Source organism: Solenopsis invicta, chromosome 7, assembly GCF_016802725.1.
Source record: "Solenopsis invicta isolate M01_SB chromosome 7, UNIL_Sinv_3.0, whole genome shotgun sequence".
NCBI lineage: Eukaryota > Metazoa > Arthropoda > Insecta > Hymenoptera > Formicidae > Solenopsis > Solenopsis invicta.
In genome coordinates this window covers 5,845,430-5,866,504 of record NC_052670.1, presented here as the reverse complement: position 1 = coordinate 5,866,504, position 21,075 = coordinate 5,845,430, and the positions used below count along the sequence as shown (strand labels likewise).

General features: G+C 38.1%; 1 protein-coding gene across 4 annotated transcripts in view; it reads left to right on the top strand.

Annotated features, from left to right (window-relative positions):
• LOC105205369 (RNA-binding protein Musashi homolog Rbp6) overlaps nt 1–21,075 on the top strand; it is a 594,533-nt gene that overhangs the window by 226,251 nt on the left and 347,207 nt on the right. For all 4 annotated transcript variants that reach the window (XM_026130366.2, XM_026130364.2, XM_039452221.1 and 1 more), the window contains one exon: nt 7,431–7,512. In XM_026130366.2, coding sequence (XP_025986151.1) covers nt 7,431–7,512 — 82 coding nt within the window. The remainder of the gene's footprint in view (nt 1–7,430; nt 7,513–21,075) is intronic.

The window sequence follows — 21,075 nt, the reverse complement described above, 5'->3', positions numbered from 1 at the left end:
TAAAAAGCCGACATATCGCTGTTTTAACTTGTTGTTACTTGATATTATTGTCGCAAATTTACAGAATTATATATGCATAATAATTTTTGCACAATAATATTCTTGTATATACTTTTTAATTTATTTGATATCCGTGTAACATTTGGGTCGGTTTTATCAATGATGTACGAAATCGATATGTCCAAACGAGAGAAAAAAAATTTCCTATTCGTCCCTAAAAAGAACTACAGCAATTTGGAATTGGTCCCCTTTCTGCCGCCAGGCTATACGTTCGATTCCCTCGCGACTCGTCCGATCGGCACGCTACGATTCCAGCCGGACCCAAGTGTACGCTTACGTTGCCGTTAATGGCTCGTCGCTGCGCAAGAAGTCACGACGGATAGACGGCACGATCTTTTTGGAACGCTGGTACGTTAGCCAAAATAGACGCCGGCACGCGAGAGCAGCTCGAAGTAGGAGACGCGGCGTTCCGGTCCGCGGCGTCTTGTCCCGCGGGAACGTGAGGACGGGAAATTTTCATGCAGCGGCCAACTCGATATTTATTTATTTACTCGATGTATGTAACGTTACGTATGATTGTTGCGCTACCTGACTGACCGTGGAATTTGTTGAACTTGAAATCTTAAATGCGGAAAATTTGCAGCAATTGCGCTGTCACATACAGCCGTTCGTTAGATTTCTCTCCACACGACAATTAATATAATTATTTCGAGTATTAATAGTATTATTAATAACCGGATTTTAGGGAAATTCTGATGATAGACTCATGATAGTACTGATCGGTACATTACGATATTTTGAAACTTAATGATAACTGATATTAATGGCAGTTTAAGGATTATTTGATGAATGGCGATGAAGAATTCATTTAATCGATTCACTAACGGGACTTTAATTGATTATGTTTTCCTCATTTGATGAAATTAACTTATTACATATTGATCTATATCTATATTCTCATAGCGGTAACTGAACTGTACTGTGAACGTTTGGTTATTATATTGATTGCAATACCAAAAATCACATTACGCAGTACACATTAATAAAAATATTGGTAATATTATTTATTCTATAAGAATTTCTATGATTGTAAATTGATCGTTTGCAGTTTTTGATATCGACACGGTTTTCAAGGAAAATATCTTGTTGAGTCAATATTGAGCAAAATTTATTTTAATGGTATATCAACAACAGTATTTGGTAATAATAGCATGAACTCACACTTTACTTTAATATCATTAATAATATTCAGATGTAGGGCGTGTCATGCGTCTTAAGTGAACGCTTGGAATTTTTACTGCCACTTGCAATGTTTATTCGATAATTCATGCAAAGACATATTTATGTGCATCTGCGTAATGTATTTGACAGCACCGGTGTGTCATCATTTATCGATGGTGCGCGTGAGCCTCGTATTTGCGGATGGGCCGTTGAGTATTCGTCACTAATTCTGGTACGCTCTCAGATACAGAAATAGAGGTTTATTATTGACTTAGCATGAGTTTCATAATGTTTTTTTTAGAGGTAACTTACACGATTTGCGTATGAAGCACGAAAATAGCGGATATTATTTGTCACATTTTCTTGCTTCAAACTAGGGCTGCCCAGGATTTGCCTATTGCCATTTCTACTTTTAACTTCATAATTGTCTAATTATATCTAATCTGTTAATAATTTCTCGCATTATTTATTAGAAAATTACGAAGGACATACTTAAAAAAATTTTTAACGGTCTTAGACTAATCTCGTCTCTGAGATTGAGAGTCACACGCTACGAAAAAATTACTATGAAGTGAGAAGTAAAAACGGCAATAGACACGAACACCGATACATTTCAATTTCAAGCTCAACAGTACAAATCTTGAACAGCGCTGCTTTAAATGATTAAGAGAAAGAGAATTAATTTAGAACCTGAATTAGTTTAGAGTAAGTGACAGTCGATCGACGATTTATTGAATCTGAATGTCAGTAACGTGAAGCAAATTACGTATCAACAATCGTAAAATCACTATTGGTATAATTGATACCGATTGTAGAATTATTATAGCTTCGGTTATTATAATTAGATAATATAAAGGAAGTATTAATAATACTTCCTTTATATTATCTAACTTTAGAAAGAATTTTAACTTTTGAAACGACTACGTTACTTATTAATATAGGTACTCTGTACTGATATTTGACTGATATTTGTCGTCTTTTTTTAGCTTTTTTATTAACTTTTCAGTTGCTTTAACATTAGTGACTTTAATTTTTAACTTTAAGTTTGAAAAAGTTGCTGTCCCTCAAAACTTTCTTGTTCTACGTCTCTGTGTATTATCTTTAATTATTATTACAATAATATTGTATAACAAACTATCGAGTCGCGCGCTATTATTATTAGCTGCTATTATTATTAACCGGTCACGTCCCAAGGAATAGCAAGAATTCCACCGTACGCGATCATCGTATACCAAATTAGAATTCTCTTCGCCTCGACGTGCCGCTACAACAGCGAAACGTTGCGCGAGTATCGTGACCCGTTGCCGAAGATGTGACATCCTTGCTGACAGGAATCTCATCCCGTGGGTAATAGAGAGCGAGGAGTTCTCTTTTTGCCTCGGAGGTATCACAACGTCATTAATATAGGGACGCGCGCTAGAGACTCTCTATCTCTCGCCGGCTCGTTTCTGCCTGCCGGGAACAGGCGCGCAGTAACTCCGCGTTTATTCAAATGATGCTTTAGGTTGAGCCTTGAGCGTCCTTTGGCGAAGGATAAGTAATCCTGGCAGATTCGCGGGAGGCGTAACTCGAGGAAGAAGCGAAGAAAGAAGCGCGGCTGGAGATCGGAAAGGGAAGGAGAAGAGGTACGTTCGAGGGTCAGGGATAGGATAGCAAAAAAGAAGGAGAGAGAGAGAGAGAGAAGGAGAGAAACGGGAAGACTGTGAAGACGAGTATGGGAGCGGGGTAAAGGAAGATAGAGAAGACGAAGGGACGAGGAGCAAGAGGCGGACAAGGCCATTCGTTTCAATGAACGGCCCTCCGGAATGGGGGAGAACCGCCTCTTCGCCTCTCTCATCCCGTATCTTCCCTGGCTCCTGGGGGATCCGGGAGATAGGATAGGATAGAACTCGCGGTATATAGGACTTTATATGCGAGTCTTCTCTGAATAGAAAAACACTCGAGCACAGAGGCCAGCGTGCACCGTGCTTGCCTTCCGCTTTCCCTTGCACGGCGTCTGCTACTGCCTCTTCAGCCTCCTGGCATCTCTTCCGAGATTCCTCTCTAGCGTTGAATCTCATTTGAATGGAGCCCGCCACCTCACCGTCTCTCCTTTCGCCATTGACTACTGTGGATAGTCGGTTTTGCAGCTTTCTCGTAGTACGGCGACCAATATGCTCCAGATACGATGTGGCATGATGCGAGACAAAAGATCTCAGGAAAGACAGAGAGAATGAAGAGGTTTAGGACAAGTAAACGTTGAATCAGCATCCGCGGATTTCGAAGGAAGAAATTTCGGATTAGCTCCGTTCCTTGGAAATTCTTTACCAGTTATTGAGACCTCGATCTGTTTAGAGTTTAAAGCATCTACTGATGAAACGATAGTTTCAACAAAGTTGATTGTCAAGTTGAAAAGCTTAGAATAATATTTAGATATAAAAAATAGCCCAACATTGATTCTATTTGGAAAAAAGATTTATTAATTGTTTTTACGAAACCAAAAATATACAAATTTTTCTTATTTCGAAAGATTACTGATTAATTAACGTTATATGATCTCCGATTATTATTGAGATGAATTTAGAAGCATATCAAATTATATTTTGAACATTGAACGTAAAGATGTGTAGTTTATCTGAATCTCATCAATTTGAAATACTTTATATTTGCGAAAACGTGGTATAAACGTGTTATATACGAACAACTGCATTTTACGTTAAGATATATAAAACGTAAGTTTGCAAACTCGACAGAAACGCAGCATTCTTTTGCCGAAGAAAACTGTGGTTGGCACATTACCAATGCAAAACGCAATACAATGCATACCACTTCGGCAAATTCACCGCTCGTAAACTCCTTAACTGTAATTTCTTCCTCTATTCCAGATAAAACTTTGAGTTCTATTGTGTCATAAAAAAGATACAATTGAAAATATTCATATATTATTTACATATTAAACATGCTACACGTCTTGTACGTAGTAGAAATGTGATTTTATCTTTCTCCGTTTGTGTTCTTTTTGTACATGTACTCAGTTAATCAACCAGCTGCTACTATAACAAGTGAACTGCAGTTCTCTTTGCTTTCGACACTATAAATTACTGCATTCTTGAGAGAAGAGTTAAAGAAAGTTACAAGTAAACATTCCATTTCCCCTGAGCACTTCTTCATTCCTAGTCGACAACGTATCGCTCCAGCTTCCGTTTGTTGCCATTCGGAGCGGGAAAGAGTTCTGGGCTGAGAAAGCTGGTCGCGTCACCGGCAAAGGGCCAAGGCACGAGCGGCTACCTTCCGAGCGACTGGAACGGCTGAAATGAGAATGCGAGACGGCCGAGGGCCGCGCGTGAAAAATAAGTTGTGCCGGAGAACAATTAAGGAAATGACAGCCGTAAATTTCGGCGGATCGCGGCCGCGTTTTAAGAGCGTCTTCTCGCGAGAAATTGCTTCCATCAATCCAGGAGCCGGGACAAATTAAGGAAGAATTGGCAAGCCCGTTCAACGGGGACGAAGATTTAAGATATACCCTCTCGATTTAGCGACCTTTTTGTAGTAAGGTGACGTTAGCGTTAGAGTTTAAAAAATTATCAAGATGCGAAACTAAAAAATTATGTGTCTCGAATATAACACTTGCACTCTTAATAAATTATGTGTCTCGAATATAACACTTGCACTCTTAATGTGTGAGTAATATTGAAATTTGTACGTAGTTTAAATAAAAAGAATTCTTTAAAACGAAGATATACTATGCGCCAATTTAAATTAAAAATATTATTATATACCGAGCAAAAAAGTTAGAGCTTAATTTTTTATTTATTTATAGAAAATAACAAAAGTTTGTATAAAAAATTAATTTTTTTATAGATTATATGTGCATATATAATTTTTTTATAGGTTACATATATATATATATATATATATATATATATATATATTTATCTTTCTCTTGTGTATTTACTACTTATATTTTTAAATGAAAAGTAAGCCAGTAGAGAATTTATCAGCCCTTTCTCTAGTAGGAGTTTCAAATAGGGAGAATGCGATCAGTCATTGTCCTCCATTGGTCCTCCATCACTTATTATTCTTCGCGTGCGAATTTCCAAGATTTAAACAGTATCTTCAAAGGTCTCATTTTTTGTTCTCTAAAAATAGTTCTTTGAATTAAATGCAAATTACAAATCCATTAAGAAGCAATTCAACGGCACGCTTCGATAATGCCCTTTTTTATTAACAAAGTCTTATTTCCAAGAGGGATGATGGCGTAATAAACGGTGACGTCAATGTCTCTAGTCTAGCCTAATTGTCTTTTAAATGTTTCGTCATGAAACGAGCATTAGCCGGCATAGGGTTGATAACAGGTTCTCGCTGTATCGCCTCCTTAAGAATTCCGACTTAGTGCTACTAATTAACAGTGGAGAGGCCGGGTGTAATTTATGCTTAGGGCTCGTTACCAAACAGGTGGTGCCCGGCGGCTAATGACCTGGAGATACCAATAATTCATTGATTAATGCCGTGCGCTGAATTTGCAAGTCCAGTTATCTCGTATTTTCCGCGCCCCGGCAATAACAATTATCAAACACTCTAAGCTTTCCATGATTGCAGTCGTTCGCTCGCATTTTGCATGCAAAAATACAAGCAATAATTAAGATTCGTATTTTCCATTTAACAGGCAACCCTGTTTTTTCCTAATTTGACATTTTCTTTTATTCATATTCTTTCTTTTATTTAATTTTTTTTAATGGTATATTTTTATTGCATTTTTATTAACAGATATGCTATTTTATAATATTTTTTACAATTTCTTAAATTTCAAGATTTAATATATATAATTTTAATTTAAGCTTTTAATTATAATTTAATGCTATTATAGATGCAAATTAAAAAATTGTTATAAACTGAAAAGAATTGCATTTGTTTTATGCAAAGAATACAGAATAACAATAATATAAAATAAGTTTTTTTTTATTTTCCGAATTTCAAATCGCTGAAAATGCGTTAATGTAAAAAAAACACAAAAGTTTACACATTTATTTTTGTGTATCGCGGCGTAACCTAAAGTATTAAGGATTTATTGAAGCTCACCTGTGATCGCATAGACAAGTAACCGCCGAACATTACCAAGTCTTTAAAGTGGACTGGATGAAACAGCGTATAATTAGATAAGGTGTAAGACGTATTTGGAGCGCGGCCATGCTGGCCCACCGCCAGTGTTCAGCTTTTCGCTATAAACCTACGAAAAGGGTCAAGGGGGTGTCCCTGGTGGAGAGAAGCGAGGAAGCTCTACATTGGTTACATCGGTCGCATTGATCGTATAGCACGTGCGCGATTGGATAATTTCTCGGCCAACTAAAAAGTAAAAAGGGAACAGATACTGGGTGTGATTTTTCTTTTCTTTTCTTGTTCACTATGCAGAGAAGAGTTCGGTATTTCTCCCTTCTTTCGGTTGTTTGAGAATCATATTTAGTTTGCAAATTTGAACATATTTCTTTGTGACGCATGTACCTTTTTTATCATGCTTTTATTTGAATAATTTATTTCACGAATTACATTTTTTTAATAGAGAGAAAAAAGAATTATAAAAATTTGTTGGAATAAAGAATAAAAACATTTAGTTTTATTTGTTATAATTCTGATTTAATTATTATTTGTATCATTTTTTATTTTTATTGCGTATTTTACAAAATTAATTTTATTATCTACTATTTGCGTTAACAGAAAACGGTCGTTGAACAAACTCGTCATAGCAGGTGCACAATGTGTAGAATTAGCTACCATCAAAGCTAGGTCGTGTTAAGCTAAAGCTTTACTTTGGACGCACGCACCGCGTTTATCAGGCTACGAGGATTACGCTCCGAAGTGTCGACTCGCGTTGTTATCTACTAATTCCAATTAGCGTCAGTGATCTTCTGTGTTACCTTCAGCTCTAACTTTGGTTGACAGATGCCTGTGCGAAGGGATAATTTGGATTTCCATCGCATTGTCACATTTTGTCAGACATATATTTGCGTAAAAGGACACTTTCATTTAAAAAAACGGCAAATATGCGTTGTGATAAAAATAACGTTGTTCGATGCTTTTTTGAGAATTATATAATACGATATTTTAGGATAAGAAACATGTAACATATATAATAATATTTTAACAGCGTTCAATGTCTCTCGTATGTCACTGAAAACATTTATGTGATAATTTCTCATTGTGCAAGTAATAATCAAGTCGTTTTATTGTTTCAGAGAGCCTCAGGGAGTATTTCACCAAGTATGGAGACATCACAGAGGTCATGGTTATGAAAGATCCCACCACGCGACGATCAAGGTAAGTAATGTATTCATATTTTATACATATAGAGGAGATCGCACTATTTTTGTTATACTTTTTTTCTTTCATTAATACATCTTTTTACTATTTCAATTTTTTTATTATTCTCAGCTTAAGAATTCAAATATTTATATATTTTGTGCAAATATCGGAGTTAACGTCTTTTAGAAGATATGTCAGGCACATCTTTATATGTGAATTATCTGGTCTGAATTCAAATGTCCTTGTAAAAATTCATAACGTCACAGCCACGTGTCAGTCTTCCGGAAATTTCTGTTAAATTTTTCATTTTGATCATTAAGCGCAGAAAACGCGAATATGATTGACGTGCCAAGGTTGGCTTCGCTAAAAATAAGTGTGCTGATTGGTAACCCATAAACCCTATTCTCATATTTTTCTTGCTTTATTCTTTAATTTTATTTACAAAGGAAATGAACGAAAATTATAACAAATAATATTTATAATAAGAAACATTAATAACGCAAGGTTACAGTAAAATTAACAATATTTTTATGATAATAACAGTCAAGTTTACGTGACGCAAATTTTTAATACCTAATATGATAATCGTTATAATAATTATTAAATGATAATAATAGTAATAGAACATTAATAATAATAAATAGTAATAATAATAGTAATGGAATGTGGTAATAATTTTTTGAAAGAGAGGTGGTTAAAGCAAAATTATGCGACCTATAAAAGCTTATGTGAAGTAACTAACGTGCTGCAAGATGCTTACGGTAGCGTTTTTGATACTCACTGCAAAATTAATTCACTGCGCTGTTCACATCACGAGGACTAATGTGCAGTATAATGCAATGATATATAGCGTGCTGTGAAAATCGAGTTTCGGGTCGAGTGTCGCTGTTAAGCAGAAAACAGAGTAACACCGAAGCGGATGGTAAATGCCAGAGCGCACCAGCATCAGAGTAATTACCGGTTTTTAAGTGGAGGAAACGAGGGGCGAGTCCGACGACGAGGGTCGAAAGAAGAGGTGGGAGGGTTGAAGGGGTGCGTCCAGCCGCTATACTAAACGTACCTTGGTGTAAAAGGAGAGCGCGTGCGTCTTATCGCCCATCGAATATAAAGCCGATATTTTATTATTGTAAAATCAACGAAGACAACAGAGCGTGATTTGTCAATGCGTGGCTATAGGTATCATTATTGGAACGCAATATAAACGGATTTCAAATATACGTAATAAAATCCTTGCGATTATACGGTACGATTCTTTTTTAGTGTTTTCTTTTTTATCACTTCAATTACTTGTTTTATTACTTGTTTTGTTACTCATGAATACTTTAGAAATAATATCTCACGTAATATTCTAAAAATATAACAGTAAAAAATGACCATAAAAGTTTATTGCAGTTATAAATTTACGAAGTCACAAATGTTAATTGGAAAATTGTTACATCATTCTTAAAAAGTTTCATCTTTTGCAATGTGAAGTGTAATCATCAGAATGTAAATCTAAAAAATAATACGCAAGATTATGTTTTCTCTAAATTATGTATATTTTACATTTAATTAAACTCTCCTTCGAAACACGTTCTTCTATTTGCAGCTTTAACTTGTGAATTTTTTATCTACTGTATAATCCTTCCTTTCTATACAACTTTCACATTTATCTCTTTATTTCTAACTGTTCCATTTATATTTTCTACTATTCAATCTTTTTAATTTTAAATTCTATGAATTTCATAGTGCGCGCGCGCAGACCCGCTATTATGTATTGAAGTTCTTAATATCCGCCATTATCAACACTGAAGTCTTTACATTATAAAAGCTCGCCGTCAAAACGTTTGTGCAGCGATAATCGCAGTCGAATTGTCGCTGTTTAAATTGCCGTCTCTGGCGCTTATGCGCCGGTTACCTCTCGTGCCGTGCATTTCTCCGTCTAATTAATTGGCCAGAAACTTTCGGGCCGTGCCCGCCAACCTTCTCTAATTATTCGTTCCTTTCATTCCCGCGGGAGGGAGCGGAAAGGGGTAGGAGGTCGGGACACGAAGGAGAGAAGGAACTGCTGGACAACAAAACGAAACAGGGGACAACTTACTTCCGTCGAGTTACAAAGCACAAGCAACAGCCGGGCCTATTCGCACCAGCTTATTAAGCGAAAATAAAGCCCGCAAAATCAAAGAGCATTTCTCACACCCTTTCGGCTCCTCGCATTTATTCGCGATTTTCTTTCTACTTCCCTTTTCCTCTCAATCTTTGTGAATCTGCTCTTCTAGTCTCTTCTTTCTTCTGGATAGTGTCCTCCTGGATAGTTTCAAGTCCGCTGACAATTAAGAGTTTTATTCTTTACTCCTTCCACCGACGAGCTCGTTATGAACACGTTGAGCTGAGTAAATCCATCGCTGAAAAGGCCGAAGAGAGATTGTCGTGTTCGAAGATTAACAGGCGCAACTCTTTCATCAGAGATGTAGAATTACACGTACGTTAATTAACGAACGTGTTTGTACTTGTACCAATAATAAATGTTGAATCATAAAATATAGAAAATCTCTCAGATCTTTATAGATGGGTACACATAACCTATTTAGAACATTGAAGATTTAAATAATATTTTATCAGTGAAATCCGGTTTATGAGTAAGACTTGGTGAAATCCACGAGTTATCGTTACAGATTAATCGAAATGCGCCGTCGATAGATTTAAATTTCTTTTGCCGTGATATAACGGGGAGTATTTCTCGGGTAGGTGGAGATCGTTTAAAGGTTGGGCTCAACGGAGACGGCGAGCGGAGGAGACCGAATGGAGAGATAGAAGGGACCGTCCGGGAACTGGAGCGGTTGAATCCCTCAGCGCCACGTCGTAGCTCATATCTGCCGCAAGGGGACGCGGATCCTGTATGCAGGGGTTGAGGCATGGGGTTACTCTGCGGGTTGTAAATTAATGGTTAGCCCGTGGCATGGTGGGGTTCGGCCTAAGGGTTCTGCTTGATCTATGGGCGGCATGTGTGCCAGGTCAAACGGGCCCACTGATACGGGAGCGAAAAGCTTTCTCTCTCTCTTTCTCTCCCTTCTTTCACCTCATTCTATCTTGCTTTTGCTTTGTCATCCTCTTTCTACTGCTTGCGCTGGAGTATAAAATCGATAACACTTTTGATAAAATTGCTCGCAGCGGATAAAAGCAAGTCTATTGGCAAATAAAAGCAAGTATTCGAGCGAAGAAATAATTAGATGATTTAATATCTATTTTTTACATCATCATTGCGTATATTTATGACCATTCATCATGAACATTTGTCGGGGGTGATTTTTATTATCAAAACACTTGATTACATCTTATTTTCAATTTTAAAAGAAAGAATTTTAAGTTACAATTAATTACATTTTGATTTCAAGATAATTACATTTTTAATGTTTCTATATTTAAATAAAAAAATTTTAAGGTTTTAAAGTAGAAATTTTTCAATATATTCCTGCAATAAAGTTGATTATTCCAGTTTCAGAATATGCTCTCTATCGCTTGGATTCTTAAACGTGCGATTATTGCTCGCTAAGTTAACGGTCATTGCATTTACATTAATTTTTATACGCGCTTTTGGAATATGAAAGTAACGCGATGCAGTCGAGTCAATCGCCCTTTTACGAGCTTTCCGAATGGTCCGTACCAATGAAATTCTGACTGCGATCGATGTATAATAGCGGATATTCGGATGCAGTTAGCTTCGGACGCAGTTAGATTCCTATTCTTGGAATTGTGCTTTGAAAAGCGTCAGATGCAATATACATTGGAAAATGAGTGACTTTTTTTTCAATTTCTCAATTTTCTATAATCGACCGTTTTTAATATAATATTTAAACTAGATGCTTTTGATATATTATGTGCAATTCTGTAAACTGTCACCAGAACACTTTGTTCCTCTAAGACAACAGATTCACTCTATATTCCGCTTGATCGCTTTCTATTAATCTTTTCTTATTTTGGCCGTAACTCTTTCTTCATGCGATACGTTATGAATTTTGACGGCGCGTAACAGTTAAGAACTTTCTAAGTAGGTACAGCGTTAGTGTTTAACGAGACATTTACTCTTGAAGGATTCGCACTTGTGCAAGGTTGCTTCCAAACTGTTGAGATACTTCGATACAGCCGTTATTCCTCGTTAAATGAATCGAAATCCTCATTTCTGGCGGTTTTGCTTCTTTTAAGGGAGGCGAGCACGAGCTCTCTTCTCCCTATCGATAGTCTCATTTCCTGCCTCAAACTTATCAAGATAAATACACTCTGAGCACGCTCCCTCGAATGCCTCTCGCCGTTCATCCGTCGGAAAATATCTCTAATGAACAAACTATCCGATTTGAGCTTGTGCTGCACCACCCCGACATGTCTTCCTCTCGGCTGTTCTTCTACTTGCCTCGCGAAGAAGTTGCTGTTTTTGATAACCAATCTCAATTTTGTCACGATATATTTGTTACGCGGCTACGAGTTTTCATTGAGATTTTTTGTCCTCTTTTAGTTCCTCGTTTACTTGAATACTTCAACATTTGTTATAACATACGTGGTATAGTAAACTGTAATTTATTATACGTATGCGTTTTTGATCGAGACTCGTAGAATCTAAATCGCAAGATCGGTGACAGATTGTTTATCAATAGAAGAAAGGGATTAAGTAAAAATGTTACGTTATGTTTTTTATTCTACCATTTTTCTTGTGATTTCGAAAGAGGACTTTATAGAAATAAAGATATCAGCTTCACCTTTTTAATGAAATACATAATTTATTAAGTAATACGACAATGTAATGATTTTAAATTGCAAGAGGAATATTATCTTAATTAAAATCTAAAATTGAATCTTGAGTGAAACTCGAGTACAACAGTTGATTCTTCTTATTTAGTTATTCTTTACTTTAATTCTTAATTATTGTAGCAAGGCGTAAAAATTAGGATCGACAGGCCTAATAAGAGATGATGGCGTGTACAGAATGCGAAGGAGACCGAAGATTCGTTCGAGAACTATTTTTCCGGCGGGGCAATCTGTTAATTCGATCGTAACTTGTCGTTAAGGGAGAATTTAGTTGGTACTTGCCGGCGGTAATTACACGGGTTTTGCGGCACATGAGGTGGGGCGGGACGCGATGCCACGAAAGGCGAGAAAACGAAGGAAACTCTGGAAGAGAAAGGGGAAGAGACAGGCAGATGCTGGCTGAAGTAGAATTTATTGGGCGATAAGCGCTGTGCAACTTTCTTCCCTTACGATCGTCATTCTTTATCAGCCCACTCGTGGCCGACAGTGGCGTATCGGCGTACCAGGATAGACTAGGTTTTATGAATCGGGATTATTAAGGTCTTTCTTAGATAATAGATCTTCCTCCCTTCTCGTCCCAGTGTCGCCAAGTGGAAACGTTGTAGAGAACTCTGGGTTCTTCGTCTTTGTGTACCTCGCTGGTATCAATTGCTGGCGGCATTTAAAATTATTCTTGTTCACCGATCAGCGATTCTTGCAAATTGCAGGTTCAGTTTGATGAGAATCTAATCAAGTGTTCCATTTTTATTGATCAATTTCATATTTTAATAGTGATATAACAAGTTTGTTTTACATGTTAATTTTAAACATTGCTATCGGATGGATTTTTTTTTCATTTTACGCAAAAAAGTATACGATAGTAAAAAAAAAAAAAAAAATCCACTGCGATGTTTGATACAAATTTCGAAAGAACTTAAAAAAGAAAAGCTTATATTAAGTATATATTATTGGATGGTTAAGAACGTTTCTCGTTAATCGCTCCACGCATTGCGGCACGCAATAATAGCGTCTTCTATAGATAGAACTTTCGAATGTTTTCTTGGCGTACGGTTCGTTCGAAGGTGGTCGGGTCACGCGTACCGACCGTTTGCCGGATGTTATAAGGCGCACTCCGGCTGATAGCCGTGCACATGACCGCTCGCTCGGGATAGACGATAGAGGTCTTGAGTAATTTATCAGGGTGCCTGAAGGGCGTGGGTGGCGATGGGCACAGGTGATGCGCGCGGCGAGCGCAAAGATCCGTGACCAGCGCTGTGGTGCGAAGTCTTATCTGCTCAGCGGGCGAGCACACGAGGGTGCTCATCTACTCGCCGTTAGTTAGCGATGTTAGCGATCTCAGTCCTCGCTGTGGCACAGAAACGTCACAGCCGCGATATACACGTAGTCCGACCGGCTTGAATCCAGTTCCTGTAGTCTGATATAGACACGCTCGTAAAATGATACATTGAACACTCGAGAATCAATCCGTATAAATTGTAAATAATACGACAAATGAATATTTTCTTATTTATTAAACTTGTAATAATTTCTGATATAGAAGGTAATGAGAGACGCATTTTAGAGACTGCTTCTTTTGGCTTCTAATTTGTCATCAGTAGTAGAAGTATACGATATTCTGACAGCACACATGTCATTTTACAGAAATAATTTTCCGTGTATTAATAATTTTATTAAATGTAAATAAATAATATAGATAGCATCTTAAAAATTAATCTGTATAACTTGCATATACAATCTTTAAATAATTACAAAATAGTAATTTTTATTATCTTTAATATTGAAATAGAAGATGACGAAGATTTGTTGAAGTAGTCTCATTATAACTATTACTTACGATATTCGCAAATTTTTGCTCGTAATATTCTTGTTGAAATTTAATTTAGTACATTTTCACGAAATGTTAGATCTATAATACTTTTGGAGAAAGATTCTTGCATCAGATAGAAAAAGATATATGTTCCTTATCATCCGAAACTGTAACAAACTTTATGAAACTACATTAAATACTTAGGTGTTTAATGCACCGCGTAATCAGGAACGAATCGATTTCTCATTCTGTTATCAAGAAAATGTTTTTGCATTTAAAAATATGTATATCTATCTTATATTAGGTGCATATAATGATTTAAGGCAAAAATACGTATAAATACGTAATAAAGGACGAAGTGTTAAAGGCGATCGCGATAACGGCAAAGTATGTACGTGTATCTTTTAGGGGAAAGGGATCGGGGGGAGGAGAAGACGCGAAATGTGGAGGATGCGGAGGTGGGTTAATGTGAGTCCGCGTAAGGACACCCGCTGCGCCCTGCGGGAGTTAACGCGGGAATCGCGTGTTTCCTCTATGAAGCACGGAACGCTGGAGGACGTAAGGAAGAAAGACGGTTAGAATGAAGAGAAATAAGGCAGAGGGAGAAAGAGAGGAGCATGGCTGTAGATTTTTCGCAATTATTTTTCCGTTTGTATTCACCGAAAGGAATAAACGTGTCGGTGATACGATGACACGTGGGAATTGTTTCGACGTTTTGATTTTGTTCTACCAGTTCTTTAATGCCAGCGAAAGACATTTTATTTTACTATAAAAATATTAAACACTGCATTACGACAAATAGATTTAGATTTTATAATGTATATTACGTTCATTTTTTTTTAATTCTCGCGCTTTCTTTTCAAGAATCCTTTTCAAGAACCTTGCAAATTGTTCGAAGTAAAATTATTCAGAAATTCTCAGAATAGAAACGGTTTCAGATATAATTACAGTTATTGCCTCATGCAGAAGCAGTCCGTTGCTTTTTATCGGAAGACTCAAGTTTACACAAGATTTTAACATCTGCGGCAATTTTTCCCATTCGAGTGTTATGCATTTATTATGTACACTTTGAAGCAGACAATGTAACGCAGATATCGCGTCGTCATGCGTTTCCAAGAATCCGCGCGTTACGGTACGCCAATAATCGCGGCGATATCCACGTTTTACGTCGCGCTGCCGCGAGACACGAGAGGAGCATTTTTATGGACACACCTTACATCGTTTCGGCTGCTCGAGCCGGCGCTTTTATGGCGCGCGCTCTCTGTAATGCTCCAGCATTACGCGACGCGGATGCCTTACAACGCCGTGAAGTAAACTCTTATATTACGGGGAGAGAACGGTCGGCGCTACGATGCGGTAACGGTGATTTGTTTTCCGCTTGACAACTTTTGAGCACTCGTGCAGTAACGACCACAGTTTCCGCATCCGTACCGCGGACCGTCGTCGTGACCGTCGTCGTCGGCGTAACGCCATAAACGCGGACCATAAGCTCGCGGCTGAGAAAGGAGCGTAAATGTAAAATCACACGTTATTATTGTGATATCGCGAATATAAAAGTCTCCATTAACAGGCGATAATGCTCGTTAATGGAGACTCTTCGCAATAAAGCATCCGCCGGATATGATAAAAGCTAATCAAGTCATACGCGCGGCGAATATCTCATTTCTGAATTTTTACCGAAATTTTAATTACGAATATAACTCTTCGTTGGCAGAGACGTGGAAGCGAATAAAATTATCCGATTGGGTGTACATCTAATCTCTTCAAAATTACCCCTGATGATGATTTATGCACAAGCGACACTTTGTGCGCGAGGATCCGATATTTTCGTGCGAAGCTCGAGCTCGCGGTCGCAATCGTCGCTCGCGCGCGTGTGCGCGCGTGTGCGCGCGTCGACACCTGTGACCGCGTTCCGTGGGTACACGGTTGCATCGTAGAATTTCTATTTAGATGCGTGATATTAATAAGCGACGTTGTAGAGAAGGAGAGCGAGACTGCGGAGAGAGAGAGAGGTAGCTGCGCTTCCGAAAGCGCCTGCAGACTCGTTACGATTTCGTACGGGAGAACGAGATTAGTCTACAAAAATTTTCTGCCGCTGACGCGCCGGGATTTATTAGTATCTGACCGCGCGGCCGCAAATTCCGCGCTCGCGAAAACCCGTGGCACGTGTCGCGGCGCGTCGCGACGCGTCTCGTCGCCTCGCATTGTCCGCGTCGTGGTCGTCGTCGTCGTCGTCGTCGTTACGCGACTTGGCGTCGGCTTGTGTGAATGCAGCCAGAGCGACGTCATTAAGCAAATCACGTGGACCGATCCGTCTAGGATTTAATGGTTGTTTGCTGCTTCCAAACGTGCCAGACTGCGTCCCTTCTGTTCTGTATCTACCTTGTATTCGTGTTAATTTTGTAACGAGCCAAAACTTAGTGCGTCAAACATCAATCTCTCGAAAGGCGAAATTTAAGCTTTGTCGTCAATAGGCAGATACGTCATTTCGGATCTAATATCATTTTGAAATTTATTTTTAGAAAATGAAGTCTCAACTTTTCATGAGAGAACGAAGACATCAGAAACGAGATCTCTAGAAGTACGACTGTATGTTGAGACTACGTATGTTTTTCATTAAAAACTGTGAAAGGGATTAGGGAGAATATTTTATTTTTATAACACAGTAGATAGAAAATACTTTTATCTTTTAGTATTATAAATTGTTTTTATATCTTGGACGTTTCCTTATCAATTTTCAATTTAATATAAACATAATTTTTTACAGGCTTATTGTCACGTAATAAAGATTACAAAACTACAATTACTAAGGTGTCAGGATAATAGATTTTTATTCACAAAATTTGTTTCTGTAAAACAAACATATTGAATGATAAAACCTTACTGGGGAATGCAACAAAACACAACAGCAATGGAGCCTCGTAAATAATCCAGAAGACTCGATTCATTCAAACAACATTCGAACGATACGCGTTCCGCGTGATGATTGAAAGGGTAGCGTGATTTTTAACAGTAAAACTGTTTGTTCGCCGTTGTATAAAATATTTTTGTATTTACTATTTACAACGACGTCGATTAATGCTGTGCGATATCGAGGAAAACGACTGACAGTCCGCCGTTTGCGGCCGCATCCCTGATAGCGTATCTCGGATAGTGTTCACCGCGTGTACGTTGCACGCACGATGAAGACGATGCACGACGTCGAGATTACACTTAAGACACAACCGACGTATCTTGCGCAGCGATCTCTCGATTACCTCCCTCCGTTCGAGAACTTTCCTCTTGTTTTATCCTAATTCTTCCTTATCGTTTCGTCATACAGAGCTTAGGTACCAACCACGTTTTATTTGCACATCTTTCTTCTCACAGTTCCCACATTTATTCCGCGAGAGAAGCCAATAAGACGCAAATGTTAGAAATGTTATTTTAAACTAGCTCTTGGGAATTACTTTACGTTTGTCGTTTTAATAAATAATTAATTTACGTCGACATCGCAACCGTCTTCGCAAACGGACGGTAACTAAAGCTAAGTAATATTTATCAACGTCAAAGAAAAATAACGTCGAAATTACAATGCAAACATTTTTTTTGATGGCACTTCATACAGATAGCTCAAGAATAATTTTGAAAATTTATCGATCTGTAATTCTGTAATTTGGGGTCATAATTTTCTCGCGCAATCTTGACGCAATTGAGCATGACTATGTTTTAACTTTAATTTTTCATTACAGGCGAACTAAGCGCGATACGAAATCATTTTCAGTTTCTTTTCAATTGTTTATTCAACGAAATAAATTTTCATCAACAAAATTTTAGAATTTCCATCTGTCTGAATTGACCAGCAGCGACGCTTCAGATGAAACACTATAAAGCGCGACTCAACGGTTTTAATTGCGATCGATCCAAAAGCGGGACACGCTAGGCATCGGCTGGTCTAATGCTCGTTGCACACGATAGTGCATACGCGGCCAAACCATTATTGTCCCGGAGAAAGGGGTAGAGGGAGGATTACATTCTCTGCAATACTATATACTAACCGAGCTGAACAAACCATATTGTATCTCACTGTCATTTGGTAAACGTAAGCGAAACCACGTAATGAATGTAAATTTGTTATTGGATAACGTAGTTTAATTACTTTTCACGATAATCGATTGTGGAATTACTTCTCTCTGGTTTCCTTCGTCATTCAATCAAATTTTACATTAAATTACAATATATTAAACGGCTTATAATTTTATTTGCTTTTCTCGTTTCAAGATTTGAAAAAGAAAAAAGGTCTATGGGTTGAAACATAACATGAAGCAAATAACTTTTGCGCGAAAGCTGTCTTGAAAATGTGTCAAAAAATAACTTCCCTGCCGAAGTTGCGTAAAATTGTGTGAGTTATTGCTTCAAACACATAGATGTCTTCAGATATCAGTGTAGGGACGTGGCACGGTCGGCTTGGTTGGTGGCTATACGAATGGTGCTCCATCCTTCACTCTGGCGTTTGCAAACTAACTCGCGCGGTGCACTCTGACCGTATCCGTGTGCGTGTGCGAGCTCGCATGCGGGACGGATTGCTGCTGACCCGTTGTTAAGTTAGTTCGCCGTGCTTCGTGTCGCTGTCGGGGGAATAGTTTTGCTAATTAAATTGGCGCCGCGCGATTGGCGTGAGGACGGCGAAAAATAGTGGTACGTTCCGCGAGGCGACGTTGTCACGGCAGTGGGTCACAGGGAAAACTACCGATGGACAGCCGTTGGCAAACTCTCCAATTTATGCTTGTTTAAACCGTACCCTTAGATTTTGGGCAGCATTAAGGACAACGTTATTCATTAGCTATTCTATGCTCGTAGTTACATCTTGATTTCAGGCGGCCGCCACGCGCAGTTTCCAAAATGTATCGCTATTTATTACATGATTAAACTGACATTTATTTATATTGAATTTATTCAGAATTTGAGATTTAAAGCAATTTTTTGTAAAAAAAAATATATATATATTTAGACATGTAAATCAATGCATTTTTGAAATTTGATTCAATTTTTTTTAAGGTCAGGCTAATGCAAATAACTAGAGTAATGCAAAATACTGAATTTCTCTTGTTCGAAAGAACGGATTCTTTCTGACATTCTTGTTTACTTTACGCGTTTTCTTGTCGTCAATTCGTTCAAGTTCATTCTGCAAAGATTGGACGGAAGCTCGGAGTATGCTTGTTCAATATAAGCTCGTCCTTAACTTGACAACCGGATTCAGAAAAAGTCTGACTTTTCCCTCTGAAGTCCCGAAGGAATCGAAAGAAAAAGATGTTTGTCGACCGCGATATTTTTGTCGTATCGCGCATTCGTTTTGTATTGGGCTCGCTCTACGACTCGAATGAAAACTTCGAGCATGCTTATTCAATTTGAGTCCGTCTTTAATTCGATAAGTGGATCAGGCGCGTTTGATTTTCCTTCCCGAACTTACGAGGACAGAAAAATGTCGACGTGCGCAGTTCCTATTTTTCTTCATTATTTTGATCGTCCGTTTTCGATCTACTTCATTCTTTCGGAAATCGAGAAAAAACTTTGGCACTGCGTTCGCTTCATTAATTTAAGTTCGTCACTAACTCGATAACTCAATATGTCTACCTGATTTCTCGTTTCCAAGTTCTTGCAAAGAAAGAAAGGTGTTTATGTGACTTTTGTTATTCTCGATTACTTCGATTTGCAATCGATGTCGCTCTTAACTGATACTGAAATGATACGGTGCAATCTGAACATTATGGCGCATTATTTTATAAAATCATACTGATTTCAGAAAATAAATTGTTTCGAGTATTGCTTAATAAAAGTGGAATAACAGCGCAATTCGCCAAGCACTTCTGTTTCGATAAATTTTTGTTTGCATTTGTTTCCGTAATAAATCTCGTGTATGCGAAATCGACCGAATGTAGATCATAAATTCGCAACATTTGGGGGCGCAACATTGTTTTCGCGGGTACCGGTTTGAAAAAGGAGAACAGCGTTCGCGCAGTTCGTAGCGAGGGTAAAAAGTAGCACGAGAACGAACGAGCGTTTCATTACACGGAGCGGAAGGAGCAACGGATAGAGGAGAGGGACGGAAACGACGAGGGGGTTGAAAGAGGAGGGTGGGTACGACGCGGTTGGTTACCACGCGTAAACGCACGCTGCGCACAATTACAGTAACTAATCGCATTGTTTTCGTAGCTACGCGCGGTGTAATACGTCATAACATTCGATCCAACCCCCTGACCAACCCTTGATCCTTGGCTCTCGTCCCTTCAGGCATCGACTCTCTCTCCTCTCTCCCTCTCTCGTTCACTGATGTGCTCGAAAATTGCCGACCTACGTGATATACGTATCTAGAAAAGTAACGGATTCACGCATGTTTACGTGTATCACGTTTGTTTGCAGAAATCCGCGAAAGTTGAATGCACCCATTGCATACATCATCATTTTTGTTCTCCGACATAACGTAAGAGTTGCCAGTTTCTACAAATAATTGTAAAAATAATACACAAACTTCGTTAAATGGTAGAGTCAGCAGAACTGATTGCTGCAATAATCTTTAAAAAGAAGTGCATCATAATGTATCTGTAATTCTGTTTTTTTTTAATTTTATTAAGAGATACAACAAATACAGGGAGGAGAGAAAGGAACATATAATAAAATTTATGTATAAACACAAAAATCAATGATTCATTTGCATCAAGATATCTTGCTATCGCGAGCAATTGCAGTCTGAAATTCACGCTCTGCACCTACAATATATGAAAAAACATAATGCAAATTCTAAATTAATTTCCAATAAAAAACTCGTTAGCCAGATGTCCTAGGGAGATCGAGGGAGCCGTACGAATAAACGATTTCGAGCGTGTGAGCGCGCCAGTTTTAGTATTTCGTCCCTTTCTTTCATTTTTTTTTGCCAATTCGCCCACGCCATCCCTCGCTATACCACATCGAATTTACGGCGAAATTGTTAAACGACGTTTGAAAAATTCGCGGCA